Here is a 16,167-nt window from a genome sequence, read left to right on the forward strand (position 1 = left end):
CGCCACTAACCGGAAGTAGAGGAAGAAGAAGAGCCGCTGCGTAAACAAGCCGGAGCGGAGCTTTAGCGTCAGTTTGAGGATTAAATGTGGATTTAAAGGTTTAAAGAGAAGATGGAGACTTTCAGCAGACGGACTCTGGACAGAATCTATTCCGCGGTGCGTTTTAATTCCGTTTTAGTTTATTAGTTGATCGTTAAAGTTAGCTGCTGATGCTAAACTAGCTGCTAGCTGTTAGCATCCAGCTAGCTTCCGTTCAAGTCAATTCGTGTAAGTTTTCAATGAATTTTAGACAATATTCAGATCATTTTAGATGATTTAGTGAAAGTTTCGTGACATTTTATGCAAATTTCAGGTCAGTTTGGCTCTGGATCTATGTTCACTGGTCATAGGTGACCTGTGTTAACTCTCTCCTCCAGGTGCTGCTAGGCGTGGTGCTCCTCTCCTGGTCATACGTGATCTACGGCAGCAGGATCGCAGCTCGTTGGCTGCTGGAGGAAAGAACGTCCGTGCTGAGGCAGGACTGACGGGTCAGTTACTGAAAACTACAACAACAACGCAAACCTTTATCTATGTCAGGGTTTAAACCGGTTATTATCTATAGTAATAAATAATAATTCTTCTCTTCAGTCCTGCTGGCTTTAAAAACACTTTGAAAGTCTTAAAACGTATAAAAAATGCAGCAGGAAACATGAAAGGAGCCACAGATTTGGATTCTTTTTTAGTTTTGTGTCCAATTTTTGTCATTTTTGGTCATTTGTCTTGTTTTTTTGTTGTTTTGTGTCTCATTTTTCTCAGTTGTCACTTTTTTGTCATTTTGTGATAATTTTTTTTGTTGGTTTGTGTCTTAATTTAAGTTTTTTTGTCATTTTGTTCCTCATTTGTGTCATTTTATCCCTTTTTTGTCTATTTTGTGTCAGCTTTTGTCTTTTTTGCCGTTTTGTGTCCTCAGTTTGTGTCATTTATGTCAATTTGTCCTGCTTTTTGTTTTGAGTCTTAATTTAATAATTTCATTTTTTTTTTCATTTTGTGCCTCATTTGTGTCATTTTGTCTTGTTTTTTGTTATTTTGTGTTTCAGTTTGGTCATTTTTGTGGTTTTGTGACTCAGTTTGTGTCATTTTGTCTTGTTTTGTTATATTTTTTGTCTTAATTTAAGATTTTTTGTCATTTTGTGTCTCATTTTTCTCATTCTATGTCTCAGTTGTGTCATTTTTATTGTTTTGTGTCTTAATTTTTTGTTGTTTTTTTGCCTCAATTGCATCATTTTGTGTTGTTTTTTGTTGTTTTATTTCTCAGTTGTCATTTTTGGGCCATTTTTTGATTAATTTTTGTTGCTTTGTGTTTCAGTTTGTGTCATTTTGCGATGTTTTCTATTGTTTTCTGTTGTTTTGTGTCTTAATTTAATATTTTTTGTCATTCTGTACCTCATTTGTGTCATTTTGTCTTATTTTTTGCTATTTTGTGTCACAGTTTGATATTTTTTTGTCATTTTGTGTCTTTTTTCATTTTATGCCTCAGTTGCATAATTTTTTTGTCAATTTCTGTCTCATTTTTGTTGTTTTATTTCTCAGTTTGTGTCAGTTTGTCTTGTTTTCTGTTGTTTTGCATCTAAATTTAATATTTTTTTGCCATTTTGTCTTAATTTTTGCTATTTTGTGTCTCAGTTTGGTCATTTTTTTCCCATTTTGTGATTAATTTTTGTTGCTTTGGGTCTCAGTTTGTGTCATTTTGTGTCAGTTTGTCTTGTTTTTTTGTTTTTTGTCTTAATTTTATTTTTTTCTTATATTGTGACTCCTTTGTGTCATTTTGTCTTGTTTTTTTTAATAGTTTTATGTTTTAATCTAATATTCTTTTCTCATTTTATGTCTCAGTTGTCATTGTTTTGTCAATTTCTGTCTCGTTTTCTTTGTTTTTTGTCACAGTTTGGTCATTTTTTGACAATTTATGATTAATTTATGTTGTTTTGTGTCTCAATTTAATGTTTTTTTGTCATTTTGTCTTGTTTTTTGTGGTTTTAATGCCTCAGTTCGGTCATTTTTGTCATTTTGTTTCTATTCTTTTCGTCTTCTGTCTGGTTTATTTGTGTTGGAAGACGGTGAATCTTGTTGTTTGTGGTATTTGAAGCTGTTTTCTATTCTCTTTGTGTTCCTATTTCTGAGTTTTTGATGCGTAAAAATGTAAAATGAGCTTAAAACCAGAATCAAACGTCGTGTCTGCGTTCGTCCACCAGAGGACGCTGCAGCCTCACTGGACTAAACTCAGTCATTAAACGTTCCCAGTCGGACGTGTTGGTAGTTTGACACATTTTTATTTAAAATCCTGTTTTAGGAGACAGAAATAATTACTCAGAACATCGATTTGTTCTTTTAAACTTCTTTGTTCAGATTTTCTCATAAATTGAACAAAAGTTGAGCAAAATTCTGATGTTTTCACTGTTTTCTGACACTTTATAAACCAAATAATCACAATAGTTAATAATAATAATAATGACTGCTGTAGTCCCAAGACAGAACCGGACCTAAAGGACAGAACCGGACCTAAAGGACAGAACCGGACCTGACGGGTAGAACCGGACCTGAAGGACAGAACTGGACCTAAAGGACAGAACCGGACCTGAAGGACAGAACCGGACCTGAAGGACAGAACCGGACCTGACGGGTAGAACCGGACCTGAAGGACAGAACTGGACCTAAAGGACAGAACCGGACCTAAAGGACAGAACCGGACCTGAAGGACAGAACCGGACCTGACGGGTAGAACCGGACCTGAAGGACAGAACTGGACCTAAAGGACAGAACCAGACCTGAAGGACAGAACCGGACCTGACGGGTAGAACCGGACCTGAAGGACAGAACTGGACCTGAAGGACAGAACTGGACCTAAAGGACAGAACCGGACCTAAAGGACATAACTGGACCTGACGGGTAGAACTGGACCTGACGGGTAGAACCGGACCTGAAGGACAGAACTGGACCTAAAGGACAGAACCGGACCTGAAGGACAGAACCGGACCTGAAGGACAGAACCGGACCTAAAGTTTGCTTGCCTACCAGTGCATTCATGGACATGCCCCGGACTACCTTTCAGAACTCCTAACCCTTCGCACCATCTCCAGACAACTTCGATCCACTAATACCAACCTTCTGTGCACTCCAAGATCCAACCTGAGAACAATGGGTGATAGAGCATTCCAGACAGCTGCTCCTGAACTGTGGAACACATTACCACCACCCCTGAGGGCCCCACAGTTCCTGGAGTCATTTAAGAAAGGGCTGAAGACGTTCTTATTTAAGCTCTAACATATTTACCATTTCTAAAGTGTTTCTTTTAAATGCATTGTAGCACTTTGAGATTTTATATGTAAAGTGCATTATAAATTAAAGGTATTATTATTATTATTAACCGGACCTAAAGGACAGAACCGGACCAGTGAAAGGGAACAGATGGGTTGTTAATGGACAGAAAAGACTGTTTGGACGACAAAACGAGACGAACACTGGAACGATCCACGTTTATTTATTTTCTGATTATTTTCTTTGTGTTGGTTTTGATAAAAGCTGATTTTAGTGTTTCTATTGCCTCTAACGGACGTTTAAAGACTCAATTAAGACTCTCTGGAGCTGAAACCAGATTTATTTTCTACTGTATTTAATAATTAGATGTGAAATTAATCAGCAATGTTGTTCTGGAGGAAGAACAGAGAAAAAAATCATGAGTTTTATCAACATTAAATGCTTCTTATTTTATTTTTTCAAGCAGTTTACAAGGCATACTAAATACATTTAAGTGATTTTGTTTCGTCACTTTGTTTTGTTTTTTGTTGTTTTGTGTCTAAATTTTTCAATTTGTGAGACATTTGGGTCATTTCTGTCTATTTTCTTGATAGTTTTAATATTTTTTGTCATTTTGTGTCTTTTTTTCTTGTTTTCTGTCTGGTTTGTAGTTTTTTGTCATTTTGTGTAGTTTTTTGTTGTTTCGTTTCTCAGTTTGGTCATTTTGTGTCTATATTTTGTTGTTTTGTGTCCCACTTGTGTCGTTTTTGGTCATTTTGTTTTTCACTTTTGTTGTTTTTTGTAACTTTCGTGTCTTTCTGTGTTTCATTTGTGTCACTGTCTTGTTTTTTGTTGTTTTGTATATTAATTTGATAATTTTGTGTCTTTTTTGTCTGGTTTGTCATTTTGTCTTGTTTTAATTTGTCATTTTGTTTTGTTTTTGTGTTTTGTGTCTATATTTCATTTTGTGAGGCATTTGGGTTATTTGTGTGTCTATTTTCTTGATAATTTTAAATTTTTTTGTAATTTTGTGACTTGTTTGTGTCATTTTGTGTCTTTTTTTCTTGTTTTCTGTCTGGTTTGTATTTTTTTGCAATTTTGTCTTGTTTTTTGTTGTTTTGTCTCTCAGTTTAGTCATTTTTAATCAAATTTTTGTCGTTTGGTGTCTTGTTTATGTCATTTTGTCTTGTTTCTTGTTGCTTTTGGTCCCACTTTTTGGTAAAACATCCTAATTTTGGATAATAATAATTTCATTTTTTGCAGTTTCTGGTCTTTCAATGGTGTCGCTAACTTGTCTTTTAATCTTGGTGGAGAATTTTGGCCTTTAAGTCACTAATGTCATGAAAACTGCTATGTGATAACGCCATAAAACTTTCACACTTTTCTTCAGCACTTTTAGATGTAAACAGGCTTTAGAGTTCTCAGTTGCTTAACAGGTTAAATCTACAGGGAGCTGCTGGATTCCAGAGCTGCAAAATAACTGCAAGATAGCTGCAATCAAGCCACAATTGAGCTGCAAGATAGCTGTGAGTGAGCTACAAGATGACTGCAATCAAGCTGCAAGTGAGCCGCAGGATAGCTGCAATCAAGCCGTAATTTAGCTACAAGATAGCTGCAATCGAGCCGTAATTTAGCTACAAGATGGCTGCAATCGAGCCGTAATTTAGCTACAAGATAGCTGCAATCGAGCCGTAATTTAGCTACAAGATAGCTGCAGTCAAGCCGTAATTCAGCTACAAGATAGCTGCAATCAAGCCGTAATTTAGCTACAAGATAGCTGCAGTCAAGCCGTAATTCAGCTACAAGATAGCTGCAATCAAGCCGTAATTCAGCTACAAGATAGCTGCAATCGAGCCGTAATTTAGCTACAAGATAGCTGCAATCAAGCCGTAATTCAGCTACAAGATAGCTGCAATCGAGCCGTAATTTAGCTACAAGATAGCTGCAATCGAGCCGTAATTTAGCTACAAGATAGCTGCAATCGAGCCGTAATTTAGCTACAAGATAGCTGCAATCAAGCCGTAATTTAGCTACAAGATAGCTGCAATCAAGCCGTAATTTAGCTACAAGATAGCTGCAATCAAGCCGTAATTTAGCTACAAGATAGCTGCAATCAAGCCGTAATTTAGCTACAAGATAGCTGCAATCAAGCCGTAATTTAGTTACAAGATAGCTGCAATCAAGCTGTAATTCAGCTACAAGATAGCTGCAATCGAGCCACATTTTTGCTGAAATCGAGCAACAATTTAGCTGCAAGTGATCTGTGATCGAGCTGTGAGCGAGTTGCAGTTTAGCTGTAATCGAGCTTCAACAGCTTTCAGAATCGTGCTGCAGTTTTCTTGTAAAAAATCGGATATTTAATGAGATCAACCTGAACCAACCCTCTAGAAAAGCCGGTTCCAGATTTAGTTATTAAATCTTCTGAACTCTTCCTGCTGTAAAAACACGACGACTGAATATTTAGTTTATTTCACGGTGTAAAACTTGAATTTCCTTTGTTCTGGTGAATCTTTTCTGATCCAGTTAATGTCGGAAACGTCTTTATTTATGTGAATCACACTGAAGTCCTGTGATTCTACATCTCTGGTTCTGATAATTATTCCATTATTTTGGTTTTTATTAGTATAATTGCTGCAGTTTTTCAGATTTCAGCCTCTCAGATGTGCCGACTCTCTGCTTTTCTTTTCCTCAGAATGTTTTTGAATCCTTCAGTAAATCTCGACGGACATTTTTTCAGCCCTGAACGGAAGAAAATTGTATAAATCTAGTGTGGATGGAGCCACTGCTTCTCTCCTCTTTGAGTTACAGATTTATTTTCAGATTTGTAATTGTGTTGACGATCTGTTTTCCAGCTCTCCGTTGGGTTTTAATGGAACTCTGAGCTCTTTGTGGTCGTCCTCTGATGTATTCGGTAACTAAAAGCTCTGCTGCTGCCGCTTTGTTCCAGGAGTCCTCAGAAATGGAAATGAAGTCGGTGAGTAGCAGAAACACTTCAAACATCCTCATCTGTAATTAAAAACCAGCTCGCCAGGCTGCTGCTGTTTGTTCCTCAGCTGGAAATAAAAACCTCTTTCAGTCCTGAGAGATTAAAGATGTTTGTTTCAAATGATCGTAGAAGAAAAATAATATCGTGTTTAGAAGATGGAAGGTTTAAAAATGTGGAAATGTGTCTAAAATGTCACAATTTGAGTTCAGGAACGTTTTTGTCCCTTTAGACAAATTTAGCCTCATTTTGGACCATTTTTTGTGACACTAGACAAATGGACAAATTTTTGTCACGGTCTAATTTAGGTAAATTTGGAAAAATATTTTCAGAAAAAAATCCATTTGAAACCAAATTTTGTCACAATATACAAATTTTGGACCAGGTTTTCCTCACATTAAACATGTTTAAGTAAATAAGAGTAATTTCGAACAAATATTGAGTCATTTTGGACCATTTTTTTGTCACGGGAAAATTTGTGTCAATTTTGGAACAGGTTTTTTATGGAAACAGCACGTGAGTCATTTTGGACCAAATTTTGTCACATTAAAGACTATTTGAGCTGCTTCAGGCAGGACTTCGTCTCTTTGGACAGATTTGGGTCAATTTAGGACCATTTTTTCATGACAATAGACTGATTTTGGGCAATTTTTTTCACATTAGTCTAATTTAGGTAAATTTGGACAACTTTTTGTCAGAAGGAATCCATTTCGGAGCAGTTTCTGTCACATTAGACATGTTTTTGTAATTTCACACACATTTAGAGGCATTTTAGGACAATTTTTGTCATGTTGAACAAATTTGAGTACATTTGGAGAACTTTTTCTAATGTTAGAAGAAAATTTAGCCATTTTGGACCTTTTTTTGGTCACGTTGGACAAATTTGGGTAAAATTTGGACCATCTTTTGTTACAAGAGACAAATTTTGGACAGTTTTTTGGTCACTTTGGTGTAATTTAGGTAAATTTGGACAACCTTTTGTCAGAAGGAATCTATTTCAGAGCAGTTTCTGTCACATTAGACATGTTTTTGTAATTTCAAACAATTTGGAGCCATTTTGGACCATTTTTTATGACATTAGACAAATTTTGGACAAGTTTTTCTCACGTCAGAAGAAAATTTTGTACTTTTTCACACATTGCATATGTTTTTTGTGATTTCACACACATTTAGAGATATTTGGGCACGTTTTTCTCACATTAAAGACATTTGGAGGCATTTTGAGCATTTTTGGTCACATTGAGAAAGTCTGGGTAAAATTTGGACATTTTTTGGTGACAATAGACAGATTTGGAACAAATTTTTGTTACGCTGGTCTAATTTAGGTCAATCTGGACAACTTGTCTGGTCAAAAATCCATTCTGAACCAGTTTCTGTCACATTAGACAGGTTTTTGTCATTTCACACACATTGGGGGCATTTTGGCCACATTTTTAATATCACGTTGGACAAATTTGGGTAAATTTAGAGAACTTTTTGTCATGTTAGAAGAAAATTTAGTGATTTTGAATTTTTTTTTACCTCATATTAGACATGTTTGTTGTCATTTCACACCCATTCAGAGTCATTTTAAAACAACATTTAGTCACAATACATAAAATTTGGACCAGTTTTTTTGTCACGGTGAACACATTTGGGTACATTTTGGACCAGATTTTTCTGACATTAAACACATTTTGAGTCTTTTTGAACCAATTTTCTCACATTAAACACTTTTTGGTCCAATTCAGTGAAGCTTTTGTCTCTTTGGACAAATATTTGTCACATAAAACAAGTTGTTTTTTTTTAAATCATTTTGGACCATTTTTTGTCACTATAGACAAATTTTGGACAAGTTTTGGATCAATTTGCACAACTGTTTGTCAGAAAAAAATCTGTTTTTGGCACATTTTTCTCACAAACACATTTTCAGTCAGTCTGGACCAGATTTAGTCTCAATTGATCAATTTTGGACAAATCCTTTGTCCTGTTGGACTAATCTGGGTAAATCTGGACAACTTTTTGTCATGTCAGAAGAAATTTTATGTCATTTTGAACCATGTTTTACCTCACATTAGACATGTTTTTGTCATGTCACACACATTTCGAAGCATTTTGGGCCATTTTTTTTGGTCACGTTGGACAAATTTGGATAAACTGTGGACCATTTTTTTGTCACACTTGACACATTTCAAGTCATTCTGAACAGATTTTTGTCACATTGTTGACAAATTTTTATTCATTCTGACCAAGTTTTTCTTCCATTAAACACATTTTGAGTCATTTTGTTTCAGTTTTTGTGACATTGAGTGTTTCTGAGCCACTTCAGGCAGGCTTTAGTCTCTTTGGACAAATTTGGAATCATTTTGAACAAATTTTTGTCACGTAGAACGTTTTTTTTTAGTTTCAAACACTGGTTCAAAACGACAGCACATAGTGGTTCTATCCCAAATGGATCTAATGTGAGAAAAAATGGGCCCAAAATGACTGTGAATGGTTGTGAAATAACAAAATCATGTCTATTGTGACTAAATCTGGTTCAAAATGCCTCCAAATGTGTTTAATACAAGACAAAATGTGCCCAAAATGACTCTAAATGTGTGTGATTTGGTCCCAAATGGCTCACATTTGTCCTGATGGGACCAAAACGTGTCCAGAATTATTTGAAGTTTGTATTAAAATCTGCTTCTTGTGTGATTTGTCTTTGGGTTTGGTTCATGAATGTGTTTCTGACGTCACTAAAATGTTCCTGAATGGACAAATCTTCTAATTAATGGCAGCAGCTGGTTGATTTTGAACATTAAAGCCATAAAACATGTTGTAGTGGAGCCCAGATCTAAAGTATGAACCTGTGAATGTCTTTTCTGTCTCAGTTAAACTGCAGCAGCGTTGAGTTCAGCTGCTTCTTTGTCATTTTCAGGAGGTAATTTATCATTTTTAGGGTCCAAAGTTATAAAAAAAACAAACTAAATTTTATTACCTGAGATGTTTCTGATCACTTTCTCATCTGAAAAATGTGTTTGATTTCCTTTAATCTGTGAAGTTCCGCTTTTATTGGAGCGTCTGTGAGGTTTTAAACCACCACCAGGACTTATCCTCTAAATCTGCTTCCATCCCATCGTCTCTCAGCTCCTCATCCAGCCGTTGCCACGGCGGCCGTCTCAGCTGTAAACAGGTCAACAAACGTCGTCCATCTGCTCAGCATGAATATTTATACAGCAAACCCATGAATAATGAAGAATCCAGCAGATAATCAGAGATGTTTCACCAGCAGAGTGAATAAAACAAGTAAAGTATCACAATATTTAAATAACGATCATTTAATTTAAGCCTCTGGTTTTAAAGCAGCAGTTTGTGACTTTTTATCTGCTCCTGGTTCGTTTTTAATCTGAAGTCCTGCAGCTCTGTAGAACCAGAACATCATGAAGGAGAGAGAACTCAGAGAAAGATTCTTAGTTTGTCTGATGAAACTAAATCTGTTCCAAAATGTGTTTAATGTGTGAAAAATGGGCCCAGACTGACTCACAATGGGTTTAAAATTACAAAAACGCATCTATATGTACAAAAATGGTCTACAACTCAACTCAACATCTGTTTAATGTGAAAAAAAATCTCATAGTTTCTTCTGACATGAAAAAAAGTTGTGCAAAATTTGTGTATTGTGACGAAAACGAGTCTAAATTGACTGAAAATGTGTTTGTGAGAAAAAAGAGGTCAAAATGCCTCCAAATGTGTGTGAAACAAGACAAAAAAAAGTTTTTGTGACAAAAAATGTATCCAAAGAGACAAAAATCTGCCTGAAGATACTTGGAAGGTGTTTAATCTCTGAAAAATGTCCCAAAGTGACTCTAAATGTGTGTGAAATGACAAAAATTTCTCTGTGACAGAAACTGATCCGAAATGACTGAAAATGTGTTTGTGAGAAAGAAATGGTCCAAAATGACTACATTTTCTTCTGACATGACAAAGGATTGTCCAAATTTACAAAAATTAGTCCAACATGACAAAAGATTTGTCCAAAAATTGTCTATTGTCACATAAATCTGTTCCAAAATGACTCCAAATGTGTGAACAAAAAGTCGTCCAAAAGTTACCCAAATTTGTCCAAAGTGACAAAAATCTGGTTTCAAATTGGCTAAAAATCAGTTTATCGTGAGAAAAATGTGCCCAGAATGACACTAATTTTCTTTCTGACACAAAATGATCAAAAATGTGTGTATTGTGACGAAAACTGAACCACAATGACTGAAAATGTGTTTAATGTCAGAATAATGTTCCCAAAATGAATAAATATTTGTCCAACGTGATAAAAACCTGTTCAGAAGGACTTGAATTTGTTTGATTATTTATCAGACAAATCAATATGTCCAGTAGACGAATAAATTAAAAATGTGAAGATTTTTCATCAGGTTTTTAAAGGAAACGTTCCTTTAACTGGATCCTTTACTGAAACTAAACATCACATCCCAGCCGTCAGAAACTCTGCAGTGAGTTTATACTTGAATAAAGATAAAATGAGGCTCAATAAACACAGATTTTATTTATTGGTCGTCAACAGACTGGAGATAAAAACGTCACAAAACTTCACATGAAAGACAAAAACCTGAAAACACCAAACGGCAACTTTGTGATTTATTATAATCAACGTTAGAAACTCTTGACTTCACACCGATCATGTTCATCTACTTTGTTTGGTTTCATGTTTTAGATTATTTCAGTCATTTAACAGATTTGTCTTCATGTTTATGTGGTTTCGACTCATTTACATTTTTTAGACACTTTTTGGAGTTATTACTGTGAGATTTTTTTCCTCCTTTTTGCCTTTTTTTTATTTGTTGTGATTTATTTTCTCTTTTTTTTTAGCCTTTATTGTATTCTAGTATGTCTGAAATAAATCAAAAAGTTAAAAAATATCGATTTTGGACAAATTTTCTACATTTTTAACTATTTATATGTGAGTTATTTTGTGTCATTTCGTCGAATATTTAATGTATATTTTTGTGATTTTGTTTTTTTTTACATGTTGACAATTTGCAGTAATTTTTGGACAAGTTGTTTTTTAAGATTAATTTTGGACAGTTTTCTACTTGACATTTTGAAAGATGTTTTCTTTGTTTTGAGTCGTTTCGTTTGACTCCAGCAGGATCATTTCTGACGTTAAACCGGAAACGTTTCGGTTAAACTGAGTTTCTCTGAGAATCTGCCGGAAACGTTCTTTCTTCTGTTTCTCTGGAGGTCATGTGACGACGTTCTGGATCAGGATTGGTCCAGCAGCAGGTCGTCGCCAAGGAAACCAGGCACCGACGGCTGGAGCTCCGCCTCCTTCTCCGCCTCCGTTTCCATGGCGACGGGTCTGGTCGTCTCCCTGGAGGCCAGAGACGTCTTCGTCCCCTCCAGCCAGTAGGTCACCATGTCGCCTTTACCCTGCAGGAGACCAGGAGTTACTGGGAGTTACTGTGAGTTACTGGGAGTTACTGGGAATTACTGGGAGCACTGGGAGGACTGGAAGGACTAGAAGGACTGGGAGTTACTGGGAGTTACTGGGAGGCTCCGACTGGTTGGACTGGGAGTCTGACCTTGACCTGCAGCGTTCCTCTACACTCCAGCACGTATCCTCCGATCTCCTCCAGCAGGTAGAAGGTGCTGCAGCTGCACTGGATCTTCAGAGCTGCAAACAGAACCAGTAGAACCAGTGAAACCAGTAGAACCAGTGAAACCAGAAAACTATGAGGAACTCCAAACACGATTTAGTATTCTAGACAAATTTACAGTCGTCTTGGTCAAAGTTCAGTCATAGTGGACAAACTGAGAGTCATTTAGGAGAAGTTTCTCGACATTTCAGACATGTTTTGGTTTTTTGTTCTATTCTTGATATATTTTGAACCAAGTTTCAAAGATTTTGAGCAAACTTTAAATCATTTTGGACAAATTCTGAGTTAATTAAGACATTTTCGGTTATTTTGGATCAGTTTCGAGTCCCTTTAGACTCCTCCTCGGTTCATTTCCTGTCAACATGTCTGCTGGTTCTGGGTCTGGGTCTGGTTCTGGTACCGACGCTGTTGGACTCCATCCTAGACGCCGTGTTCACCGTGTCTCCAAACAGACAGTACCGAGGCATCTTGGTTCCTACCACTCCAGCCACAACTGGACCTGCAGACACAGCAGAACCCTCAGAACCTGCTTCCTCACATCAAGCAGAATGTCGGGTTCTGGTGGAACCTTGGGTTACCAGAGTGGATCCCGGCCCGGATCTGCAGCTGAGTGTTGGGTTTGTGGGGGATCCGGAAGGTTCTGCAGACGCCCACCAGGTCCAGAGCCATGCTGGCGATCTGGGAGGCATGAAGGATCCCGTTGACCCGCGGAACCCCGGAGACCACCATGTCTACACAACACAACACAACAACAACACAACAGTAGGTTTAACTAGAACCCCCGAGACCACCATGTCTATACAACAACACAACAACACAACAGTAGGTTTAACTAGAACCCCAGAGACCACCATGTCTACACAACACAACACAACAATAACAACACAACAGTAGGTTTAACTAGAACCCCGGAGACCACCATGTCTACACAACACAACACAACAACAACACAACAGTAGGTTTAACTAGAACCCCAGAGACGACCATGTCTACACAACACAACAACACAACAACAACACAACAGTAGGTTTAACTAGAACCCCCGAGACCACCATGTCTACACAACACAACACAACAACAACACAACAGTAGGTTTAACTAGAACCCCAGAGACCACCATGTCTACACAACAACACAACAGTAGGTTTAACTAGAACCCCAGAGACCACCATGTCTACACAACACAACAACACAACAACAACAACACAACAGTAGGTTTAACTAGAACCCCGGAGACCACCATGTCTACACAACAACACAACAACAACACAACAGTAGGTTTAACTAGAACCCCGGAGACCACCATGTCTACACAACACAACAACAACACAACAATAGGTTAAACTAGAACCCCAGAGACCACCATGTCTACAAAACACAGATATTTTGTGTATCTGTGGCAATTTTGTGTTATTTTTGTTGTTATTTTATGACTTTTTGCAGGCTTTTTGTCTTTCTGTGGTCATTTTGTGTCTCTTTGCAATCACTTTGTGTTTTGTTTGTGGTTCAGATGCGAAATTTAAATCATTTTCTGAACAGATAGCATCCTAATCAATCAATCACACTAAATAAACTCATTACCAGTCCTGATGTATTCGTTTTAATTCAAGCTGTTGTGTTACATTTCAAGTTACGTTCAAAACAAGAACTCTGGCTGGTATCCATTAACCTCTTCATTAGTCTTTGTCATGGTGCCCGTTAGCTAAACTCCCACAATGCTCTCTGCTTTAATGAACTGTAGTCTGAGCGACGCCTCCTCTGGTCTCTACAGGATTAATTACACACAGTTGTTGGTGATTATTTTCTGGGCTACTGGCACCAAAATGTCTGTTTTGATGTCTCCTTTCTGTGAAAACAGTGTTAGCTGAGCCGCTAACGTTCACTGTGTGTTTTTCTCACAGGCGTCTCCGATGGTTTCCACCTTGTAGACGTCGTAGTTGTCGATGATGTCGTCGAACGTGGTGTAGAGCTTGTTGAGGAAGTCGACCACCTGGTAAGGAGTGCTGCTGCTAGACAGCTGGGTGAAGCCCACGATGTCGCTGCACGCAAAGACACGCTGATTATTACCGAAATTATCACCGAAATTCACCTTTACACTGGAAAAAACGCTCCTCTCAAAACAAGAAAAAAAATTTATTACAAGGAACTTTTACCTTGAAATAAATGAAAAAATCTGCCAGTAGAACAAGTGAAAAATGGCTTGGTCAGATTTCTTAAAAATAAAATATGATATTTAGAATATTGAGATCTTAAAATTAGCTGGGAAAACTTATTTTAAGCTCTGTTTTACCAGGATTGTCAAGCTTTGGTGTCTTAAAATAAGCCATACATGCTAAAAAAAAATAGCAATTTTTCACTCAAAAATAGATTATAAATTGCTTTCATGTAACCTCCTAATTTGAGATGTATTCAACTTATTTTGATTTTTCTTGTAAAATTCAACTCAAAACAAGATAATTTCCAGATTGTTTGACTTAACAAGATATTTCAGATGCATTGACTTAAAACAAGTCCCTCCATCTGTTGAAATATCTCTTGTTAAGTGAATTTATCTTAAATCGAGTGGGATGAGACATTTTGACTAAAAATAAGACAAATAGACTTGGTAAGATTTAGAGTTTTTGCAGTGCACCTCGCTGTCCGAGCTGCTTCTGCTGCAGGAAGGTACATCTGAGAGGCTCTGAGGTGGGTGAGGGTTAGTTCAGAGGGGAAATCTCCCAGCTGATCTGCATATCAGCGGGTTTTTAATTCTACCTGAAGAAGACGGTGGCGCTGACGTAGCTCTGAGCCTGCATCGGTTTCCCCTGACGGAGGTCGTCGGCCACCTGCTTAGGAAGCATACCTGCAGCACAAACATGAAAAACGCTGAGATTTAACTCATCCATCATGTTTTCTTTAAAGAGAGAGCAGCGTAGAGCTCAGCAAATCTGGAAAATGAATTGATGCATGTTAGTAACCCTTAGTGCCTGACTTTGTGTCCAAATTCACATCCCTGCTTCTCACTTCACTTCTTTTAGTATTTATGGCAGCAAAGTTTGTCACATGTCAAATGAAACTGTGAGGAACTCAGAACACAATTTAGTCGTTTTAAACAAAATTTAGTATTCTAGTCAAATTCAAAGTCGTTTTGGTCTAAGTTAAGTAATAGCGGATAAATTTCAAATCTTTTAGGACAAATTTTGGTCTTTTTGTTCCATTCTTGAGTATTTTGAACCAAGTTTCAAATATTTTGAGCAAATTTCAGCCATTTCAGACATATTATCAATGTCTGGTCAAATCATGCATCGTTTTGGACAAATTCTGAGTTATTTTGAACAATTTTTCAAACATTTGGAGTAATTCTTGACTCCTTTTGGACACGTTTAGAAAAATGGTTTTAGGAGTTTTGAATGATCAGGTAGATCAATTTCAAATTATTTTGGGCAAACTGAGTCATTTAGAACAAGTTTTAGTCATTTTTGAGCAATTTTTTTTTATTATTTTTGGAAAAAAATATGATTTATTTATAACATGCTTTAGTAATTTTAGACCAATTCTAAGTAATTTTGGTCAAAAATAAGAAATAGTGGAGAAAGTTTGAGTTATGTAGGATGTTTTAGTATTTTAAAACCATTTGTGATTAATTTGGGGAACCATTTTTCAGAATTTTAGACTGTAATTTTTAAAGCTCTTAGACTCCTTTTTTCAAACAAACTGAGTCCTTTTGGTCAATTTCAAGTATTTTTGCATCAATTTTGAATAATTTTGCATTTAGTCATTTAGAGCAAATTTGAGTCACTTTTGAGTTATTTTGGAGAAGTTTTGAGTCATTTGTGATGATTTTAGAGTAATTTTGGAAAATTTTTCAGCAAATTTTGACTCATTTTGAAAAAAAAATTGTAATTTAGGAAAAATTATAATGTAGAACACATTTTAGTAATTTTAGACTCACTCTAAGTCATTTTTATCAATAAGTAACAGTGGAGAAAGTTTGCGTTTTTAGAACATTTTTTTGTATTTTTGAACCATTTTTGATAAACACTTGGCCTTCCTAATGATACCACGTGATTGACTCTGTGACAAAATATTGGCGAGAAAAATCATTTAAAAGTTACGTCAGATTTACATCCTGCTCTAGATCCATCTCTGCACTCTTTACTGTGGTTTAAATCATATAAATATGTTAATATCTATAAGTTTACAGTAGCTCCTCGACACAATTATAAAAAAACATCTCTGCTGCCAGCATTTTATAGTGAAATATATTTTTTTAAAAAACATCAAAACAACATTTAATATCTGTTT

General features: G+C 36.4%; 1 protein-coding gene and 1 long non-coding RNA gene across 7 annotated transcripts in view; one reads left to right on the top strand and one right to left on the bottom strand.

The window, feature by feature from the left end:
* LOC111579692 (uncharacterized) overlaps positions 1 to 16,167 on the top strand; it is a 23,267-nt gene continuing 7,100 nt past the window's right edge. For 4 of the 6 annotated variants that reach the window (XR_008600483.1, XR_008600486.1, XR_008600485.1 and 1 more), the window contains exons 1-5: positions 1 to 156; positions 417 to 527; positions 6,123 to 6,244; positions 9,362 to 12,645; positions 13,785 to 13,876. This is a non-coding gene — a long non-coding RNA (uncharacterized LOC111579692). The remainder of the gene's footprint in view (positions 157 to 416; positions 528 to 6,122; positions 6,245 to 9,361; positions 12,646 to 13,784; positions 13,877 to 16,167) is intronic. The other 2 variants (XR_004848711.2, XR_008600487.1) reach the window with 2 other exon arrangements.
* The window catches only part of LOC111579687 (atrial natriuretic peptide receptor 1-like), a 27,856-nt gene continuing 22,441 nt past the window's right edge, over positions 10,753 to 16,167 (bottom strand). The window contains exons 18-23 of the mRNA XM_023287063.3: positions 14,638 to 14,725; positions 13,783 to 13,922; positions 12,462 to 12,614; positions 12,284 to 12,382; positions 11,809 to 11,900; positions 10,753 to 11,656 (exon numbers count right to left, since the gene is read on the bottom strand). Coding sequence (XP_023142831.2) covers positions 11,489 to 11,656; positions 11,809 to 11,900; positions 12,284 to 12,382; positions 12,462 to 12,614; positions 13,783 to 13,922; positions 14,638 to 14,725 — 740 coding nt within the window. The 3' untranslated portion in view covers positions 10,753 to 11,488. The remainder of the gene's footprint in view (positions 11,657 to 11,808; positions 11,901 to 12,283; positions 12,383 to 12,461; positions 12,615 to 13,782; positions 13,923 to 14,637; positions 14,726 to 16,167) is intronic.

The sequence above is a fragment of the Amphiprion ocellaris genome, chromosome 23 (genome assembly GCF_022539595.1).
Source record: "Amphiprion ocellaris isolate individual 3 ecotype Okinawa chromosome 23, ASM2253959v1, whole genome shotgun sequence".
Lineage (NCBI taxonomy): Eukaryota > Metazoa > Chordata > Actinopteri > Pomacentridae > Amphiprion > Amphiprion ocellaris.